Source organism: Notechis scutatus, chromosome 5 (assembly GCF_049901735.1).
Source record: "Notechis scutatus isolate UNSWTSFEM ecotype Mainland chromosome 5, rNotScu1.2, whole genome shotgun sequence".
Taxonomy (NCBI): Eukaryota; Metazoa; Chordata; class Lepidosauria; order Squamata; family Elapidae; genus Notechis; species Notechis scutatus.
The window spans coordinates 92344325-92366259 of NC_142013.1; the positions used below are offsets into that span (position 1 = coordinate 92344325).

The window sequence follows — 21935 nt, forward strand, 5'->3', positions numbered from 1 at the left end:
AGAATGGCTTTGATTTTAGAGCTTTGGAACCAAGACAAAATGTCCTTCTTCTAAGCAACCCCTGATTAGATCAAAATGGAGGGAAATCATAATAGAGCATCCTAAAAAAATACCTTCAAATTAGAGCCCCACCCCCCCATAGAACATCCTTCTCACCAATAGGCTTTTATCACAATGAACTCCTTGTAGACAATCGTTTATTGATAGGCACTGATTACTTAAGATGTCCCATGCCTGATTGAAAAGTTCAGCTATTCTTTGAGTGCCTGTAATGATTTTTCTGTGCTTTCAGGTTCCTGTCACTGTGGAAAATGCATCTGTTCTTCCCAGGAATGGTATATTTCAGGAGAATTCTGCGAATGTGATGACCAAGATTGTGACAAATATGATGGCCTTATTTGCACAGGTTTTGTATGATCTCCTCAGTCAACCTATCTTTTCTCTGAGAAGACACACTACATTTCAGCTGCTCCTAAAACATTGCATGCTCTCACTCATCCAACAGCCTCTTGAGTTCAGAGCAGGTACTATGAACCAGTGGTCACCGACCAGTGGGCCAGGGACCACTGGTGGTCCATGAGAAAATTTTGGTGGTCTGCAGAGAAATGTCACCTCTAAGGCACCCCACTCCCAAAGCAATTAGTCCAGGCTGCGTGGGAACACAAGGCTGCGCTGCCCACGTGGCCCATGGGAACACAAGGCTCGTGTCGCTTGCATTGCAAACAACATGAGGTAGTGAGGGGAGGGGGGAAAGGGCGGAGGTGGGGAACTTGCTCCACTTGCCCCACGCACCTGGCCTGGCCACCGGGCTGCTTCTTTCTGCTTTCTTTTTCTGCTTTTGGCTGCACGCAAGGAAAGCAGCAAAAGGCTTTCTTTCTCTCCCCCAAACTCTGCCAGAAATGAGTCCTTGGGACCCTGCAAGGCATCCTGCTCCAAGAGGCTGGCTGGCGTGACAAGTCTCACAAAGACTAATTTCTGGCGGAGTTTGGGGAAGAGAAAGAAAGACTTCTGCTACTTCTGCTGCTTTCCTTGCATGAAGCCAAAAGAGTCTCTCTCTCTCTCTCTCTCTCTCTCTCTCTCTCTCTCTCTCTCTCTCTCTCTCTCTCTCTCTCTCTCTCTCTCTCTCTCTCTCTCTCTCCCGCCCGCCACTTTCCCTGAGAACGGAGCTGGAGACAATATCCTGCGATCCCAAATAACGAATGATTGAGTGGTAGGAAAATGGGGTGGGGAATTTTCCTGCAGATTTTGGGGGATTTTCCCAGGGACTCTGGTCCATGGGATTTAAAATTATGAGTTTGGTGGTCCCTGAGGTCCAAAAGGTTGGTGACCCCTGCTATAAACTAAGAAAGCAAAGCATCCTTAAACAATTATTGCTTTGCATTCATTTCTAAATGAATGAGAAGAAACAGCTTCCTGACTTTCAGAGATAGTCTTCCTTCATGAATAAGTGAGGGAAATCCTCCTAATTAGACCTGAGTATGGTGGATTGACATTTGGAATGAGACACAGGGAACTGTCTCTGAGAAAAATGCCAATCCTGAGAGAACTCAGGTAGCAGTATTTATTGAGAAAACACACAAGCAAAATATACAGTATGCATATTCAGAAAACAATGACCTCAACAGGAGATTACTTCACCAGCATGAGAACACACAATCTTGGAAAGTCCCAGATGTTACCTTGCTAGGATGAGATCATACAGCCACGGAAAGTCTCATGGGAAAGTTTGGAAAGTCCCATGAGAAAGCACAACTGTGTATCTTGTACCTTGAACTTTCACCCATTTTCCTATTCCTTCTAAACTGGCAGAATCAAAACAGAATGAGGCACTCTGAGCAAAGATACTCCTACCCCCACCAAGAATGCCCACATCTTCCTAGACTTACTGCTAGTTATACAAAGGCCTTACAGAAAATGATAAAATGATCAATAGGTTATATTACCACATTCCCTCCTTTTTTATTTATTCAAAGATAGGGGGTGTTTTAGTGGCATAGTACACAGTTCCCTCATGACCTGATCCCTCACGCCGGAAGACTGAAGTACACATTTGTAATAGATTAGGAATACATTGAATAAAACAACATAATAAGATACATATAGCAATAATAATAACAACCCCTTGCAATAAGGAGCGAAACCATGATCCATCAGGAAGCCAGGACCACAGACTGTCCCAGAATGATGCATTAAACCCATCAGCTCCAGATTGATGCTGAGCAATACGATCTTCCATGTCCTGAACAGTCTTTGTAATGTTTGGCTCATAATTATGTATAAAAATACAACAATGCGAATGAATTAAAGCACAAACTCCTCCTTGAGCAGCTAACATAATATCTAAAGCATATCGATTTTGCAAAGTAACTGTACGAATTTCAGACATTTCTACATTAATCATCTTAATATTCTTTATAGTATCATTAAACATAGCAACAGTAAAATTATTTAAAATATGAATATCTCTATAGTTCATAGCAATTCCCAAAGGCGGGATGAGACCTCGAGAAATTTGTGTCCATAGATTACCTCCCATGGTTAGGATCTGGAATTGCTCTGTTGTAGCACAAGACAACTGTTTTCTCCAGGTTGCATTCTTTATTAAATCTTTTTCCTCAAAAGGCACTCCATGCAATGTTAGTCCTTCTCCCACTCTCCCAGGAAGGTGCATACACAACCAACAATTGGTGATGTTCAAGTTTTTGGCAGTTGTGCGCAAATCTTTAATGTAATTATTATCTGTCCACAAATCATCGCCCAAATCTCCGGCACGCTGAACATACTGTCGCTGCTCTCTCCGCACCCGAGCAGCCCAGGACAGATTAGGCAGAATCAGCAGGATCAGGAACCACAGATGCGCCATCCTGCTCCTCCGAAACTTCCTTCACAGGTGCCTGCGAATGATCAGGCCGAACACACCGACCAGGAACCCAACGAATTTGACCAAGATGTTCAACTGCTGCATAACCACGTCCCCACGTTATCAGCTCAGCAGGAACCCATGCCGGATCCGGAAGGAACCGCACCAACACCCGAGGTCTTACCGCATCTGTAGAAGGAGAAGAAAAATGCCTGCTGGCCGCGCGCAGGGGGTTACCAGACAAATTTAAAAATTTAAAGTATACAAAGCTAGATTTAATTGATCTTGAATCGCGGAAGCCCCAGGAGCTTCCTCCTTTTTATTTAATTTAGTCAACATGGTCTTGAGCGTGGAATTATGACGTTCTACAATAGCCTGCCCAGTAGAATTGTATGGAATCCCAAATTTATGTTCCACGGACCATTGTTTGCAAAACTGATCAAAACCGGTGCTCCGATAAGCCGCACCATTATCAGTTTTTAAAGTTTTAGGTGTTCCAGCAACTGAAAAAGTCTTAATGCAATGATTGATGACATGTTTAACCATCTCACCTCTTTGAGGGGTAGCCATTAAAAATCCTGAGTAAGTATCCACAGTCACATGTATATATTTCCAGGGTGCAAATGGTGGATATTGAGTAACATCCATTTGCCAAATCATTGAAGGTTTCAACCCTCTGGGGTTAACTCCCATAGGGATATTCGTGCCCTGCTTTGAACAAGTTGGACATTGTTGAATTATGGCAGCAGCTTCTGCAGTAGTAAGTTTGAATTGCTGTGCCAATGCTTTAGCGTTTTGATGAAAATAACTATGACTGTCCCATGGCTGGACAGTGAGGACTGAAGTTACAGCACTGTCAGCTTTGGCATTACCTTGTGATAAAATTCCAGGCAAATTACTATGACTACGAATGTGAGCAACAAAACACACATTCACACGCTGCTCCAAACATCCTTGTAACAGCAAAAGCAATCTTAAAATATCAGGTGATATTCCAGGAGACAAATAAGAACCTGCTACAAAGGGTAACAAATTATACACATACAATGAATCCACTATTAAATTAAAATCCTGATTGTGAAAATTTTGAAAAGCCAAAACTACAGCAGCAAGTTCTGCCTGCTGGGCAGACTTCTGCTCTGAAGTCACTTTTGTATGCCAAATTCCAGATTTATCTTTCCAAACACAAGCACCAAAAACTTTCCCTCCATCAGTAAAAATTGTAGGAGCATCTGATATGCCCAATGATATCCTTTCTTACATTTTGGGCACACTGATTTAGGACGAACACCCTGTCCCATTGATCTCTTATACTGCTGACTTTGACCCCCTCCAGGAGCCCGACATTGCGCTTTAAAATGTCCAGGCTTCCCACAATTGAAACAATTCCCTTTTGAGCATGTCCTGTTTGTAAAGCCAGAGCTAAAGTTTCCATGTTAAAAGACTGACTCCCTACCTTCCTACATGCATTAATCAAATCTGCGATTTCTCGCTCTCCACTTGCTACCAGTGGATTTAAAATCTTTTTGCAATCTGTATTAGCTTGTTCTACTGCTAACTTAAAAAGCAACTCTTTCTGGGCGAATTGATTATCAATTTGTCTTTCAATAGCCAATTTCAGTCTGCTAATGAAATTTTCATAGGGTTCATTGTTCCCTTGTTTGATGTTAGTAAAGGTCTTCTCACCACCTTCGCCGTCAGGGAGAGACCCTATGGCTTGAAAAATTATTTGTGGGAGAAGAATGAACCCTTCCTCAGGCATACCATCTCTCTGTTGTTCCACTGTTGTAAAATTACCAGCTCCGTAAAGCTGATCTGGGGTAACATTTGCTGTTCCCCTCTGGACTGCCAGCTGTCTCCATTTCTGATCTAACACCAAATATTGAGCTGGAGTTAAAATCATATTCAACAGAGCTTTCCAGTCAGCCGGAATCATTTTATTTCCATAACCAACTGCTTCTAACAATGCCTGAGTATATGGCGTTCTAACACCATATTCTTTTGCTGCTTGCTTAACTTCCCTCAAAATTCTGAGCTGTAAAGGCTTCCACTCCCGCTGCGGATTTAATGCAGCATCCATGACAATTTCTACTGGATTAAGTTGAACTTCTACTCCAAACTCCACCAAATCATCTCCTGATAATTCCCCTCTATTCTTTGCTTCTTGAATAGCTGCAGTAACTGCATCCACCTGAACCCTTAAAGGTAAACTCTTATCCTCTGACAAAGTATTTCTAGCGCCAGACAGTCCCCAGATTTATCTGGAGGTGCCGTCGGCGGCAACAAAACGTACCGCATGGTAAAGCGGCAAACCTTCTTCGGGGGGTGATAGGAGCGGTTGTTCATAAGTAGCTAACGCATCCATAATCACTCTCCAGGTTAACAAAATTGAAGAAGGGGCACGAGGTTCCTCGTGCAAAAATTTCCCTATCTTTTTCCAGGACTCTACTTTAATACTACCTCCTCCGGATATGACTTAATATTTTTCCAAACATACTGTAGTAAGTCCTCAATTTCTTTCTTTCCTACAGCACAACCCCTACTGCCAATTCCAAACCCAAAACTATTCCCAATGATCCCTCTCAATTCCCTGATGTGCTCTTTCTGAGCCTTCGAGAGATCTCCCCCATACTCACGAAAAGAATCTATCTTCGTCCAGCGAAGAAGATGAGGGCCCAGTCGACGTCCGCGACGATGAGTATAGGATGCGGGAAACGTATAGCTTTCCAAGCTATCACGTCGGGGTCACCATTTATGGTGGATTGACATTTGGAATGAGACACAGGGAACTGTCTCTGAGAAAAATGCCAATCCTGAGAGAACTCAGGTAGCAGTATTTATTGAGAAAACACACAAGCAAAATATACAGTATGCATATTCAGAAAACAATGACCTCAACAGGAGATTACTTCACCAGCATGAGAACACACAATCTTGGAAAGTCCCAGATGTTACCTTGCTAGGATGAGATCATACAGCCACGGAAAGTCTCATGGGAAAGTTTGGAAAGTCCCATGAGAAAGCACAACTGTGTATCTTGTACCTTGAACTTTCACCCATTTTCCTATTCCTTCTAAACTGGCAGAATCAAAACAGAATGAGGCACTCTGAGCAAAGATACTCCTACCCCCACCAAGAATGCCCACATCTTCCTAGACTTACTGCTAGTTATACAAAGGCCTTACAGAAAATGATAAAATGATCAATAGGTTATATTACCACACCTGAGCAAAGAAAGGGACTACGTATATGAAGCAAAGTCTTAAAGCATGGATGTCAAACTCACTGGATTGTTATCGTGTGACGTTTCACGACGGTTTCCCCTTCATGGAGCTGGGGTGGGTGTGACCTGTGTATGACACATCTTGCCTTTGGGCCGCCAGTTTGACTTAAATAAATAAATAAAGTGTCAACAGGAAAGCTCCTTAAAGGAGGGAGGGAGAGAGAGGGAGAGAGGGAGGGAGAGAAACAGTCTTTAGGGATGCTTGAAAAAAAACACTGGAATTGATTGGCTATTTCCTATCCTTCCAGTTTCCATTATAAAACTTATTTTTGAAAGAGGAAGGAGTAAATTATTCCATTACACCCAAGAACAGCAAATGACACACAGAGACATCTGTCATATCATAAATGTTCGCTATCGTAAATATCATATCATATTCTATCATAAATATCACTATGATAAATATCTTTGTATGTATGTTGAGAACCCCTGTGTCAAATCAGACTCCAAGTCACTTGGATTTGTCTTAAAAATGGTGCAGGCTGTATTTACCTGGTGTTATATTCTTCCCCACTCATGTTAACACAAGCATACCAACACACACAATTGCAATTTCACACAATCACTCATAGGTTCAATTCTCAGTGCTAGAATTGGACTGAGGAGACCTGAGTTGAAATCCCATTTGAACTATGAACTAGGGTGAATTACTTGGAAGCAGTTACTACTTCCTAGGGGATCTTACCTTTTTAACAAAGATACAAAAGGGGTTTAGGGCTTATGTGTGATCCACCATAATCAGTTTTAGGGCTCTCGGGATCCACATTTTCAGCAGTTTGGAGGGATCTGATTCTGAGGAGAAAACAAATGTCTTAAGCCTCAAGAGTGCTTCAGTTCAAGCCAGAAGGGGAAAATATGTAGAAAGAAAAATAAAATCTATTTTTTTGTGACGGTTTATACTTTCACAGAGCAAACCATTTGTAATTTCAATGATGGATATGTTGTTTTGTTCCAGGAAATGGTATATGTAACTGTGGAAACTGCGAGTGCTGGGAAGGTTGGACTGGACATGCTTGTGAGATCTGGCTTGGGACTGACTATCCCTAACATCGTCATGAAACACTGAACACTGACAGATATGTGGTGTAGAATGAGGCTGCTAGACTATATAAATGTAAGACGAACACAACCCCCAAAATCCTACCCATCCTAATCATTCAGCTCGGTAACATATTTCTTAAAATATAAGAGTACCTCTGTGTGGCTCTGTGGTTCTAATTCTGCACATATATTCTTTCTCTCTCTCGCATAGCTTTTAAGTGTGCTATAAATGAGACAAGTGTTATTACATAATGTACTTGGATCACTGAATTTCAGTTTCCTAGTAATGGAAGAACTGTTTTAAGTGAAATAATTCGAAATGGTTTAGGATTATGCAAAATGACTGAATTGGTGCTGACAGGATGGAGGGGATCCTTCTGACTATGGAAATCAGTTCATTTTTCTCTTGAAAACTTTCACATAGATCCCTACAAAAGCTGCTTGCTGTCTAGTTTACCACTTACTATCAATCTTTATTCACTTATCTGCAAGACTTGGGGGAAAGAGCTGGAAAGAATGGGAGCATTTAAGGACATCCCTCTCTGCATTAAAGCAATGCTTCCTTTCACAAGATTAGCAATGAAATCAAATCATTTATCTTGATTTATGCTTCCCCTGCTTTTTTTAAGGGAAAAAAAAATAAAGTACCGGAATCTTGAAAAATACATTCTGTATGAGTCATTTAGGCACAGGTTGCAAGCATAGAGTGTTTGCTTAAATGCTTTTTTTCTCAGCATAATTTTATCGCTATTTCTTTGTCCTCTTTGCCAATCCTGCTGTCAAAAACTTGTTGGTTATGATTTTGCCAGTCTTGTTAGAACTTTTCACCTGGTATGATGACCAACAGGAAGAAGCCACATTCAGTACATATTTAACCATAAGTAGGTGGATTACAAAATAAATGGGAACAAAGGTGGTGACAGCAAAAGAAGATGAGGAATCTGGCACCAAGGCCTAGCAATGCTGTGGGGCACCAAGCAGAAAAGAAATAATTCATGCTTGGCAAGGTGAACGCTGTTTGTCACTCCGTTTGGTTGCATTAAAAATGTTCCTTTTGATTAAAATATTAACTATATACTTAGACAATTCTGTTTGGAATAACTGTGTGTGTGTGTGTGTGTGTGCTATACAGCCATGGTGGTGCAGTGGTTAGAATGCAATATTGCAGGCTCTGTCCACTGTCAGGAGTTTGATTCTGACTCAAATTGACCCAGCCTTCCATCCTTCCGAGGTTGGTAAAATGAGGACCCAAATTGTTGGGGACAATATGCTGATATTTGTAAATTGCTGAGAGAGTGCTGAAGAGCACTATAGAGTGGTATATGAGTCAAAGTGCTATTGCTATTATAAATTCCAAATTGTCAGGAACTGTTCTCAGCATAGAAAAGTAATTGGTATCAGCTGTGTGTACACACACACACACACACAGACACATATTTTCTCCCCTAAAAGCAAAACGATATAATATGTATTCTATGTGGCAAACTGATACAAAAGTGGACTTCTACATGGGCATAGGTACTGCCAGAACAATTCAGAACCACCACCCCCCGCGATCTCTCTGCCCACTGCCAATCATGTACCTGTCATGCCCCTGTCATAATCTGAATCCAAGGAGGAAGATGAACAGCTGACAGGGAGTGGGGTGTGTGGCTCCGTTGACTGTGGAGGAAACTGGGGAAGGGCAAAGTCCAGCTGCGCAGAGCAGGGAAGAGGTAGAACAAGGGAGAGGAATTCAGAGGAACACCCAGGCCCACCCCTTCATCCTAGGGCACACAGGGAGGAATGGAGAAGAGAGCAACGTGGGTTGCGTGGCTTACGGAGAAGGAAAGGGCCCTGATTCCCTTCATTAGCCACACCTGGAAAGAAAGTTTAAACATCCAGTACATTTTTATCAGGGGTGGAATTCTATCTGGTTGGACCGGTTCTATAGAACTGGTTGGTATGATTCTGCCAGTTCGAAGAACCAGAAAAAATAACACTACTGGCTGCAGCATGGTTTGTGTTGGTTTTTATTTATAATTTATATGTACTTTAGGTTCAGACTGAATTTCTTCCCTTTAAAAATTGTTCTTGGGAGAGTTTTTTTCTCCAGCCGATGATAACTGGACATTGGGGGCCAAGTTGGAGGAATTAAAGGGACTTTACCTACTTTTGTGATTTTGTTGCTTTTGTGTCATCACAGGTCTTGTGATGGGGAGGTCATGTCAGGTGAGGGTCATTGGGAGGTGAAGTATTGGTTGGCAGGGGTGTTGCATGGGTTGGTTGAGGGTCGGTGCTGTCTCTGGTTGGCTGTATGGTTGATTTGAAGTCTGAGGGGTTTGTAGGCTGGTTGTAGGTTGAGGAAGGTGTTGCCATATGAAAAATGTATCAAACTTTGATATTTTAAAAAGAGAACAAAAAGGAGAACAAAACAGAAGGTTACCCAGGGAAGATGTCTTTGCCCAGGTTGTCTTCTCTAGGATGGAAGAGACAAAATAATTCTTGTGGGCTTCCTCTAGTCAGTGCTTTGCTTGTCTGGCAATGGTGAGTATTAGTGGTAAGATCAGCCAGCTGGCATCTCTATTTTCCACTAAGTCTTTAAAGTGGGGTCACTTTGGGCAAACTAAATAGTAGCTGGGAATTCTTCTCCAAATGGGATTATAATCATATTGGGAGGGGGGGAAATTGAACCAGTAGTAGGGACAAAATGGGTCCAGCTGGGGCTCTGGGGTCCAGGTGGCCACTCAAAGATGCCAGAAACCACTGGCAGCTTCATATCATCAGCACTATTACAGACCATAAGAATGCTTTACACATACGAACAGGGAAATCTAAGAATACTCTTTGATATTTCACTGGCAGAATTTATTCACGGTAGTTACACTGAGTTTTTTTTAATGGTTCTCCCCCCCTCTTTATTAGCATATAATTGCATTTTATACATCAACATTTGCCAGCTCTTTAGTTCCTCAAAGGGGGTGGGGAGAAGTGGCTTCTTTTCAAAGTAGTTACCCTTTTCTGTAAAATCAGGATACAAGCTTAATAGTTAAATAGTTTACATGTTTGGGAAACATTGCATTTTAATATAAAAAGTTTCATATGTTTTTTTGTTGCCACAATTTAGTGGCAGTATTTGAATGCAAAAGTACATATGTATAATTATTGTAAATATTTTGTGGATATTTTTTTTAGAAAGAGCAGATATGAATGATACGGGAAAAAAGCCTCTAATAAATAAGTGGGTGTAATATGAAATTTATAACTCTGACACCAGAGTTATCTACTCTCCCCTCCCCGTGTGCCATAAGAATCTTGATTTTTTAAAAAGCACAACACCTATCTCAGATCTGAACTTGTGTTCCTTGAGAATGGTAAGCACAGTAGCCTCTAAATGTTTTTGCATAATGCTCTAGTAGAAGTTATGTGCATGCATCATCATGAAAATAATCCTCAATGCTACAATATATCATTTGCAAAGTTTGCATTTTCAAAAATATGTTGATGCAATGTTATTAAGATAATTTATGGTGAAATAATAGATCAGATGCTGTTTGACTAGAAGTCCTAAAAAATTATTCTGTGCAAGGGATTTTACAATCAACAACTAGAAGGAGCCATTAAACATTTGTTGGTTCTATTAATTTAGTGGTAGGAACAATTTAATAATCAAAATCATATGTTACTGATGCAATAAGGCTATTGGTTCTCTGTGCTTAAGTGTAACCTGTTTTAAGAGAACTTAAATGAATGGGAAACCTGGCGAAACCTGTAATCACGAGGACTGTGACTTCCTATACATGGGTAATAGAAAAAAGACTGAAAATAAAATGTCGTTTCTGATTGGTAACCGTGGCTTGATGCCTGAAATCTAAAATATTACATGCATTGTGGTTTCTGTAAAAAGTTATGAGCTCCATTCTGCATTAAATTCCACAATGATGTCAAAACTAAGACATTGAACCTTTATGCTTTATATTACATGGAACTGAATAGTGTTTCTGATGCAACATGCAAACTACAGTACAAGCTCTAAAGTACTTATAGAAGCAACAAGGAGAAAGGGAAACCTGGTGTGGGCTCTTCCTTTGTGGTGGCATTCTAATTCTTGGAGAGAATCAGAATGCCACCACAAAGGAAGCTTTTATCTCCATTTGAATGACTCTGTTCTGTGATCAATACCACTAAATTCTGTATCTTCAACATCATAGACAGAAAAAAACCTCACTGGTGTATTTTTAAATCCATTTTGCAAAATTATGTGCGTATTAAAAGTTAATCGGGCAGAAGTTTCTTCTTTTCCACCTTGTTTTCTCTTAGCAGGTAATTTCACCAGGTGCCCTCTGTGAAGGAGAAAGAAAGGGGTGGGTGGTTCTGGACACACATTCTCAGTCCTCGACCTGGAAAGCAAAAGCCGTTACTTATTAACCCACACAAGAGTAGGGTGCTCAATTACAACCCATAACATTTTAAAGCCTGCAATGCTATGCAGAGGTTTTCATCCTTCTGTGGATCAATTTCGGTTAGTCACAATAGCAACATATGTGTATTTCACATATACGGCCAGAGTTGTGCACACTGCCAAAGTGTTTTTGGATTTTATATGCCTGCCAATGCAGCACCTGTTCATTAGATTATTAAATTCATCAGAGCAGCCTAACGTTTTTTCAGGCTTTCATGCTGCTATGAGCAAATATGTTGTTGCTTTAAGAGCAGCATTAACTTTAGTCTGGGCCTCTTAAAGCAACATTCATCTCTTTTTCAGGTTCTCGAAGTTTTGCTGTGCTGCTCCCTCATGAAACCTAAAAATCAATGACAACTTCATCCCTTTCTACAATGTATGTTTTTGTTTTAGTTTTGATACTTGCAAAAACAACCCATTTTAAAAAATCTTACTTCTCTTGTGCTCAAGTCTATTGAGCTTTTTTATAGTCTTCAGAGTTCAACTTTTAATAACTTTATATACGTATTCACATTTATCTTGGTAACAGTTTTGAACTGGTTTGCCATTGCTTTGTTCTGAAATGTTTGCCAACTTCCCATCTAGCCTACACCTCTGGAATTTCCTGGTAGTCACCCACCCAAATACTAATTAGCCTTGATCTTGCTTAACATCTAAAATTAGGCAATTCAGCAGGATGTTGTAACCTGCCAAGAATTAACTATCTTTGCATTCCCTTGAAATGGATGGTTGTTAACCTGGGTCATAGGTTACTGTTGGGAAGTAGTTGATAACTCATTCAAGACAGTCTTCAGCTCTTCTGTTTAGGAATCTATACTGATTTGTAAAGTAGAGTTGGTAAATCTTTTAGTAATGGTGGAGATACATTTATTTTTGTGAGGAAGGGAATGGGCAGTACAATAGTAGTTAGAATTATGTCACTTGTGAACACAGATTGCTTAATTTCATTGATTTCAGGTATATTGCACTGAAGATGGTGTTTGATTTCGTTGTACGAGGTGCAATGACAATAAAGTAAACTAAACTATTGGAATTCCTCTCTATAGAATTAAACTAGTAATAGCTCAACAACTATAACAACAACTAGCACCATATTATCAGCATCTTTATGGAAAGAAGAGAATCTTTACATTCTTTATGGGAATTTATGCTCAAAACCCCACCATTCTTCCAGCACTTTGTTACTGTCAGATCAGGCCAGAATGACTTAATTTCTTGAACTGTCACAAAATGCAGTTTTAGTGAGTGTGGAAGAGAGCATGATGCAAATTTTCTTAATGCTATGAGTTATCTTGCTGTTATCTTTAATTCCTTTATTTGCTGTTTTATTGCCAGTTTCACCAATGTACTAATTTTTCTGCTCACTGGACACAATGAAGCTCTCATTATTCGTTTTCCAGCATGGCTATGAAACAGCATACCCACTTTTCCAGCTCAGCAGAGATTATTATTCTGTCCTTTTTATGCCATCCTCTAATTCCAGTACCTCCAAATATCAGTCTGGAATAAATTATTTAGATCGCAAAGTAAAATTGGTTGCAGCTGTGCAATAGAATGTATTAAAACAGGAACATGTTGCGGTTGTTTTTAACCAATCGGGAACAAACACTTGCGAGTGACAAAAAACGGTTTTTCATGGCAAATTTTGAGGGTTAACATTCTAAGTATCAACAACTGGTTCCATCTGTGACACACTGTAAAAAGAGCACAAAATTAACAACCTGGTGACCTTCACTCCCCCAGTTTTTCATGATAGACAAAGCCAGCTATCATACATTAAAAAAAATATGGCTGCTTGCTCATCGTTGGTAACAATGGGCTGAAATGGCCCAACCAAGAATTATAGGTTTATTGATGGTGGGAGGAAATTATTAAATCTCCCATTCCATAGAGCATCTGGGATAAGATTAGATCCCTTTTTGTTTATAACTAATATTATTACATCACATGCTACATATAAAATAAATGACTCTTTTAATATTTAGGGAAGACTGGGAAATAATAAGGGAGTAAGATGCCACTGCATTTCTTGTACACAGTTCTATCCTCATTTATAGATTTGGGCGAGTAGATAGCAGAATTTGCTATTAAGCAGGACTCTAATGCAGTTATTCATTTCTACAGGGATACACATTAACAATTTCAAAATACATAATTTTAAAGCCAATTAAACATTCAGGAACAACTAGCAATATAAGGTGTATTCTTATTTAAAAGTGCAGATTAAATCCTATATGTTTGAATCTTTCTTCTTAATTAAGCTCTTGGCACCCAGAAAGCCACCACTAGCTTTTGACATTCGACAACTTTGAAAATTTCTTTGGGAGGTTAATTTAGGTCTAATGAAAAAGAGTTATTACACATCTACTCCCAAATAGTAATCAAAGTAGCTTTATGCATCCCAGCAGAAGAAGCTCTGAATAAAAGGATGTTGGAAGAAGATACTTGGGCTGTTTCTTGAGCAGTCTCCTTCATGCTTTTTATAAATACTGCAAATGTGTTAAAACAAGCACTTTTAAACATTGGTGTTTGGGTATTTGTGGCCTTGGGCTATATTGCCTACATAATTTACCAACTTTAAAATGGGAATTGAAATCTACACATCTTAAAGTTGCCAAGGCTGAGAACACAGGTCTAGACCAAATTCCAATTTTCTTGGCTATAAATTAGATAATATATACTGTAAGTCAAATCAGCTGTTGCACTATTGTGGCACAATCATTGGGTAGGTTTTAGCCAAAGCTCCAGTTTCACTTTTATTCTTAGTTATTTTACTACATAGACTTATTTCAAGTGGATCAGATATAAATACATAGGGATACATTCGATGGTGGGATTCAGCCAGTTTGCACCACTTTGGGAGAACCGGTTGGTAACCGTGAGCAGTTTGGTGAACTACTTGTTGAAAGAAATCATTAGGGTAGAGAATCGGTCATTATTTGAATCGCACCACTGGATACATTCCATATTTTGATATGGAGTTTATGAATGTTGCTGGACTAATAAGGCTAACTAGGAAATGGGAAAAGATGGGAAAAATCTACTTATCTAATATTTTGGCAAGAAACAGAAGAAACAGTTAACTCACATTTTATTTAATAATATTTTATCCAAAATGTTTTTTTTTCATTTTGCCTCTTAAAGACTAAATTTAAGCAGATGTCAGTGAGTAAAACTAAGTTTGCTCAAGGGATTTATTTTTAGGTTGAGGTGTTCAAATTAAAAGCCAAATTAAATAGAGGCTAAGGCTTGTTTTGGGAGAAAATTTCAGAAGATACATGTACATATACATATATACACACACACATACACACACATATATATTTAGTGTGTGTGTGTGTGTACATATATAATCTTCTGAAATTTTCTGAAATATATATATAACCTTTCCACATACAACTTTATGGTCCCGCTCATTATGGAGAGGGGATTCAGGAACCACTGCTATGATTCTTGCTTCTGACCTTGCCCTTTAATTTAGAATGATTTCTCGATGCACCAGTGGAAAAATGTTCTCTCTGTAGATATGAATGTCAGCTTAAGAGGGGGCCAGTTCGAACTCCTCCAACTGAATTGGAAGTGCATGACTTGACTGGTCTTTATTGATAATATTGCCCCTATTTCAGGTATTCCAGCAACTGACTTGTGGATTAAGAGCCAAATGAGAAAACTTAATGGAGAAGGCTCAGTCATCATAAAGATAGTGTATATGGAAGTATAAAACACACAATCTATAGTTACAAATTGATTCCACCAGATTGACTGTACAATTCTTTAGGAAATAACAGGCAGCCAAAAAGAAAGTTTCACTTGACAGCAAAATTAATTTGAAAGGGAACCAAAGGTGTCATCTTGTCCTGGAAAACAGCAAGAGAGATAATAAAACCAAGGACCTCCCTCAGATTTTCTTTGGCATGATCTGGGGAAAGAGAATTGAGTTTTGCCAAATTGTTTTCATGCCTCATTATGCTGCAACCGATGCTGTGCTACTTTTTGCACATTTAAAAAAAATATGTAAAGGGTATTTTTAAATATGTGTTTCATATAAATATTTTATTCAATATGCTGTATGTGTGTATACAACAAAATGGTAATAAACACAAACTGTACAATGCAGACAAACTTGTTGCTTATATGTATGTCAGTTTTGCAGTACATACCAACAGGTCTGATACATATAGCCTACTACATGCAATTCATTATTACCATCCTTTTCCCATGCAAACAGATGAGACAAACTTTAAAAAAAAAGTAACTAAAGCACAAGGAACCACACAGTCTCTCCTCTCTGCTGAAATGGATTTAGATTCTCAAATAAGCTTATTTAAGATCCTCCCAGTCATGGAAGGTGTGAAGGCCATCTACATCCATTGCAACAAAGAGAGGAATAAGTGTGTTCTACTTATAGTATACAGTGTCAATCATTTACAAACATGAACTCGGTCTTCTTGTTAACTACATGGCTGGTTCACATGGCAATATGGGCACAAATGTAAAAATTAAGGGAATGTATTGCAACTTGGCAAAAGAGAATAGTTCTCTTTGGCTAACCTTGATTCTGGCCTCAAAGCTTCTTTGTACATGGAAAGAGAGAAAAAAAGGTGCCCCAGCAGAAGAATTATGCAATAAGTACAAGCCTGGAGCAGCAGGTGTAGAGAGGGAAAAAAATCTCACTGGCATTATAAAATGAGCTGACAGACTGGTGTTACCTCACCTTATGCTTGGTGCTTTATGTTTGGTTCCAAGTCCTGAGGTGATCCACAAGCCCCCCAACCTGTCCCTCTCCAGCTTCATACATCATCATCAAAATGAAAGGGAAATAATACATTTCACACTTTATTTTGCACTCTTGTTTTAGAGCTTTCAGTTGCACAATACAGAAAGTATAAAGGTAAAGGTAAAGGTTCCCCTCGCACATAGGTGCTAGTCATTTCCGGCAGTCTCTAATCACTGGGGCTCTAGGGGGAAAAAACTTTCAAAATTCAGAATAAAATGTGATGGGTTGGCAGAGTTGGACAGACATCAATTCTGTGCCTATTATGCAGAGCCTCTGAAGTGGCATGGTTTCTGAAGTCATCCAGGCCACTGCTGATCCACTTGTGGGGAACTAGAATGACTCCTTTCTACCCTGTATGGGGATAAAATAAAATAAAAGGCCTTCTTCCCAAGAGGAACCTCAAAGATATTCCTTCTGTAGAAGCCAAGGAGGAAAACGATGTTTATAGTTCATTTTGTGCACCAATTCTTTCCTTTGTTGTAAAACACCTTACTTTTTTGTTGTTTTTAAAAATGCTACTAAATTCTGGCAACAGAATAATGTTTAATGTGCTTCAGTTGTGTGGCTGAAAGAAATCAACTTAAAACAGCCTCTTACCATGTATGGAGAAACCAAGAAATTGGAGGGTCAAATACTCCTGTTGTACATGAATAACCTAGTAGCAATGTGAGATCTATTCACACATACCTTAAGGGCTTACTTGTTCAAATAGAAGCTGTTATGAATCAAGATTCAAGAGTTAATTCAAACTTTAATCTCTTACCACCAAACCAAATAGGAAATCTGAACATTCCATAATAACTATGAAAAGTAAACCAAATTTAAAACCACTTTGAAAAAAAAGTTCCAAAATTTAAATGGAAAACAAACATGAGTGCAAATGTTTAGACGTTTCATACATGATTTTCCAGAACAAAGATACATTTTGGTCCACATCATGCTTTCAACTTAGTTTCCCAGTATCTACTTTCAAAAATTTATCTATTTGTCTAAGAGTGTTTTGTAAGAATAGCCTGTTACTATTCTTTCATTTTGGCCTCAAGGCTCTCTATCCAAAAAATACTAGTATTTATTTCATTTAATAATCAAAAGAGAAACATTCTTGACCTTGTTCTTTTGTTAGAATTCTCTTCAATTTGTAGAATACAGGGAAAACCAAAATAATAAGATAAATGCAAGGCACCGAAAATCTAGCAATTTGGTGGCCATAATATCCTAAGAAGCTGGACTGGAAACATAGTGCTGTGGTATAGATAAAATAATATATTGCCTGGACTGCATGCTAAGCTATCAAAAAAATGCAAAGGAAACCTTCAAATATGTTAAAAATCTTTCCCCTCTTTTTAACACTGAAAATATTAAAGTATAATCTGTAACTATCTTTTGCATTGGTGCTGCAGAGAAAAACACAACTTCCTTGCTCATGCTTTGCTGAGTAAGAGTGAACTACAGCCATAAATAAAGATGGGATTACGTTCCATTGTTTAAAAACAGGAGAAGGAATCTATTGTTTTGAAAGAGACATAGGTAGCGGAATTCCCATTCATTCTAATTTTTTTTTCTTTTGAATTTCAGATAATGAGTACTAGTAGATGAAAAATGAGCCTTAATTCAGGCCTACAAGGCCTACAGAGTACTTTGGACCCACTTTCTTAAAAATATGTGGGTCTTGCTCGCTGGGCAAGGCAAATGTTACCATTACCAGTAAGTCTGTGATATGTATAAAACACACACACGCACACACAGGGGGTATCAAACATTGGCCTTGAAAGGTTGTTGACTAGCCACACGTGATGCTTTTCCCTCCTCAGGAACATACTGGACTTTTATTCAAGCGGAATCCTTATTTGCAATGATCCTATCTTTTACAGGTATGATCCCTAACAGGGGTCTTGAAGGCTCCCCTAATTCTCTGATTGCTTTCTAAAACTAAGCCATCAGCAACACTTCAATCTGAGCAAAACATAATCCCTGCAAAGGAGTCACACAGACAGCGGAGCAAGCAGCCTCATTAAAAAAGAGGAGGAAGAAAAAATCCATAATAGCACAGGTTTTACAGCATCTATCTAGAAATTACTTGTTATTATTCTGTGGGCTACAAAATTGAACTTAACACACGGGGGTCTCCTGGGCTCCAAAGGGTGTGGGGGGGGGAGTTATGGGTAACTGTCAGCAGGCAAGAGATATCAAGTGTACTTGTGAAGTATGCCATTCACATGAGGTGTCACAGTCACAGAAAGAGATTAAAAGGCATTCCATATCTGGTAGGGCATTCTATGGTCGTTGTTCAGCTGGTCATCCAATAGTCTTTGCTGTGGGAGGAGTTACAGATTTGGAAGGAGCACAGAGCAAGCCGTCGCTTGCTTCCAGCTAATCCGCGGACACCAGACTGGGATAGTTTTGCAAGGATAAAGTGCTCAGCTGTACATAAGAGAGTTCAGTAAGTCACAACATCCACGAGGCTCTGGCTATGTGGTCTTACTCTTGTTCACTGGTTTTCCTCCATTCATTATTGCCGATGCACTTGTGCTTTTACTTGGCGTCACCCCAGCCTTTGGCACTGTTTCCCCAACATCATGTAGAGAGGGTTCTCGGTACATGGCAACTATAGTATTAGGGAGAAAAGAGAAATCCGTGTTAAGTCAAACATGCTAGCAAAGTTTGTTTCTGCACTTATTTCAGTGCAAAATATCAGAGCACCCTTCTTTAATCTGATGCAGAGCTGTTTTATTTTTTAAAAAATATAACACAATATAAAACAACACACACATATTCATGTTTTGGCCACATAGTGACTTCCCTCGGACATATCTACGATTAAAAAGCAAAGTGTAAAATATGTGCAATCTAAGCAAAGCTGATTAAAATTAAAGATGTATTTCAGAGGTGGTATTCAGCAGGTTCTGACCAGTTCTGGAGAACCGGTACGGAAATTTTGAGTAGTTCAGAAAACCAGTGGTAACCTTCCGCCAGGAGTGGGGAGGGAATGGGGATTTTGCAGTATCCTTCCCCTGCCATGCCCACCAAACCACACTCACCAAGCCATGCCAAGCCCACAAAGCCATACCCACAGAACCAGTAGTAAAAAAATTTGAATCCCACCACTGATGTATTTAAATTAGAGTGTTATGTCTGCCCATTTTCAAAATCTGTTTTAGTGTTTGTGGGAAAGTCTAGAAAGGCAGCTGTATTATTTGGCTGCAGCAAAAACAACATTGTGACTAAGATATATTGTGGCACAAAACTGTTTTTGTTAGAGAAAATATGAATTGTAAATGGGGCAAGGACTGCAGGGCATTAACATGCAAAGGGGAAGAGAGAGTCATTTAAAACATCACTCAGCAGCAGTGGATCACCCCACTCTTATTTAGTACAGTATATAACTTAATTGGCTAATACAGAGAAGGATCTTTAAGTGTCCACCCTAAACATTTTTTCAGCATGATGAAACCACAATTTGATTTTCACTTACCCAGATTAAACAATATTGAACTCAGCAGAATTTACCACGAAATAGCCATGAATGGAATTCTGACAAATTGTCACTATGTTTGATTGCTTAAACTTTTCTTGACTTTCTTTGTTTCCATTTTATTTATTTTGTGTTATCAAGGGTTATTTATAAATAACATGCTAAAGTCAGCATAACACATGCTGTGGATATAAGTGAACTTCTATCTCCATGGAAAAGCTCTAACCTTGTGCATCAATCCGAAATAACGAATGTAAGACGGTACATTTTTATGTGAACAGGATGTGAAAGTAAGTGCCAATAACAATACAATCTTTTTATCTAAACCAATAAAAAAACTGCCAATAATTACCCAATACATGATCCGCAATGTAAATTTAGCAAAATTTAAAATTAGCTATCAAAAAACCGAGGTTCTTTTCATACATAGGCAGAAAGCTATAGAAAGAAATTAAGAAGAACTATGATATTCAAATCTTCAAAAGTCGGTAAGATATTTAGGAATGAATATCCCAAGAAATCTTAGCTGAACCAAATGTGTTAAATTATAGTTTGCTGTTGGAAACAATGTAAAAGAAAAAGAGCATCACTTTATCTGGTTTGGGCAAGTTAATCTATTTTGTTGTGGGCAAAATAGTTATCCAACTTGTTTTCCTATTTCTAAAATATACTAATATAATCTTAATTCTAAGGCCTTGAATTCCTGGCAACCAATTATGTTTAATAGAAAAAGATTGAGAATAACAAAAAAGTCTATGATTTTTGAAATCCCTAAAAGGTGGATGGGGCTTTCTAAATATACGCATACTATGCATAATTTTAACTCAGACAATATATATATGATGGGCACTAAGTGATTGACAAATCAAAGAGCAGCACTGATATATTTTATGAAAGCATATACTCTCTCTGTGTGTATATTATGATTATCAATTGTTTGTATCTTAGGATTTATGATTATTACTTATCACTTTGTTATTTGTATGTACACTGAGAGCTTATGCACCGGACACAAATTCCTTGCGTGTCCAATCATGCTTGGCCAATAAAGAATCTATTCCCTTCCCTTCCATTTGGCTTATTATCTTACTTCAGTTTTCTTTTGCTTTTACAGATTTGCAAAGGTCATAAATGAAAGCATTGGATATACAGTTACTCTTTCATTAAAATTACAATTACAAAAGGTCACTGGAGAAGGCAGAAGCTAAATGAGGGCTACATGTATAATATTTCAGATACATAATGGACTATACTTTGAAAGAATCTACGGTATGTTTCTATATCAATGGTCTCCATGGTCTGAAAACTTTAAGACTTGTGGACTTCAACTCCCAGAATTCCTCAGCCAGCCATTCTGGTTGGGGAATTCTGGGAGTTGAAGTCCACAAGTCTTAAAGTTTTCAAGTTTGGAGACCCCTGTTCTGTATCTTCAAAGATAAAGGAAAATTACATGCAACTGAACCATCGGTGGTATTTGATCTCTATACATTTAAAAAAAAATTACGGTCACAGAGTAGCATTACAAATGAGAAGTATACATTAATATTTGAGAAGCATATTTATAATATTTAACAATTGGTGGTGGATTTTCAGTGGGCACTCAAAGTCTGCCAACCTCTATATAAGAAACTAAAATTAATTGGAAAGGGCCATATAAATGTTGGAAGTTTGCTGAAGCAAAGAGCACCTGTGAAGTTGTAGAAATATTCCGGTCAGAAATGATTAGTAACTTTAACTATATGGAAAGAACACTTTCAAGAGCTTTTTAAACCTCTAGGAGAGTATCACAAAGAAGCAACATAAGAGCAAAAAACAACAGTGCTGGAGCCAGAAATGCTGCTTGAGGAAGTGGCAAGAAGTCACCCAAATACAAAGCCTCAGGAATAGAGGAGCTACCAACAGAAATAATTCAAGCAACAGGGGAAAGCAACATCAGATGGCTCCAGATAATCTTTAATGCACGTTTAATATTATGGTTGATTACACACTCAGCCAGATAGATATTTAGACTGGATTTGACATTTTTATCTCCCTATCAAGTCTAGGACATAAACTGTTCCA

At 38.7% G+C, this 21935-nt stretch overlaps 2 protein-coding genes across 4 annotated transcripts in view; one reads left to right on the forward strand and one right to left on the reverse strand.

Annotated features, from left to right (window-relative positions):
- ITGBL1 (integrin subunit beta like 1) overlaps window positions 1-7849 on the forward strand; it is a 190375-nt gene extending 182526 nt beyond the window's left edge. The window contains exons 10-11 of the mRNA XM_087967329.1: window positions 293-406; window positions 7099-7849. Of these exons, the coding sequence (XP_087823455.1) occupies window positions 293-406; window positions 7099-7190 (206 nt within the window). The 3' untranslated portion in view covers window positions 7191-7849. The remainder of the gene's footprint in view (window positions 1-292; window positions 407-7098) is intronic.
- Window positions 7850-15659: 7810 nt separating this feature from the next.
- FGF14 (fibroblast growth factor 14) overlaps window positions 15660-21935 on the reverse strand; it is a 334049-nt gene continuing 327773 nt past the window's right edge. For all 3 annotated transcript variants that reach the window (XM_087967331.1, XM_087967330.1, XM_026668942.2), the window contains one exon: window positions 15660-19007. In XM_087967331.1, coding sequence (XP_087823457.1) covers window positions 18871-19007 — 137 coding nt within the window. In that variant the 3' untranslated portion in view covers window positions 15660-18870. The remainder of the gene's footprint in view (window positions 19008-21935) is intronic.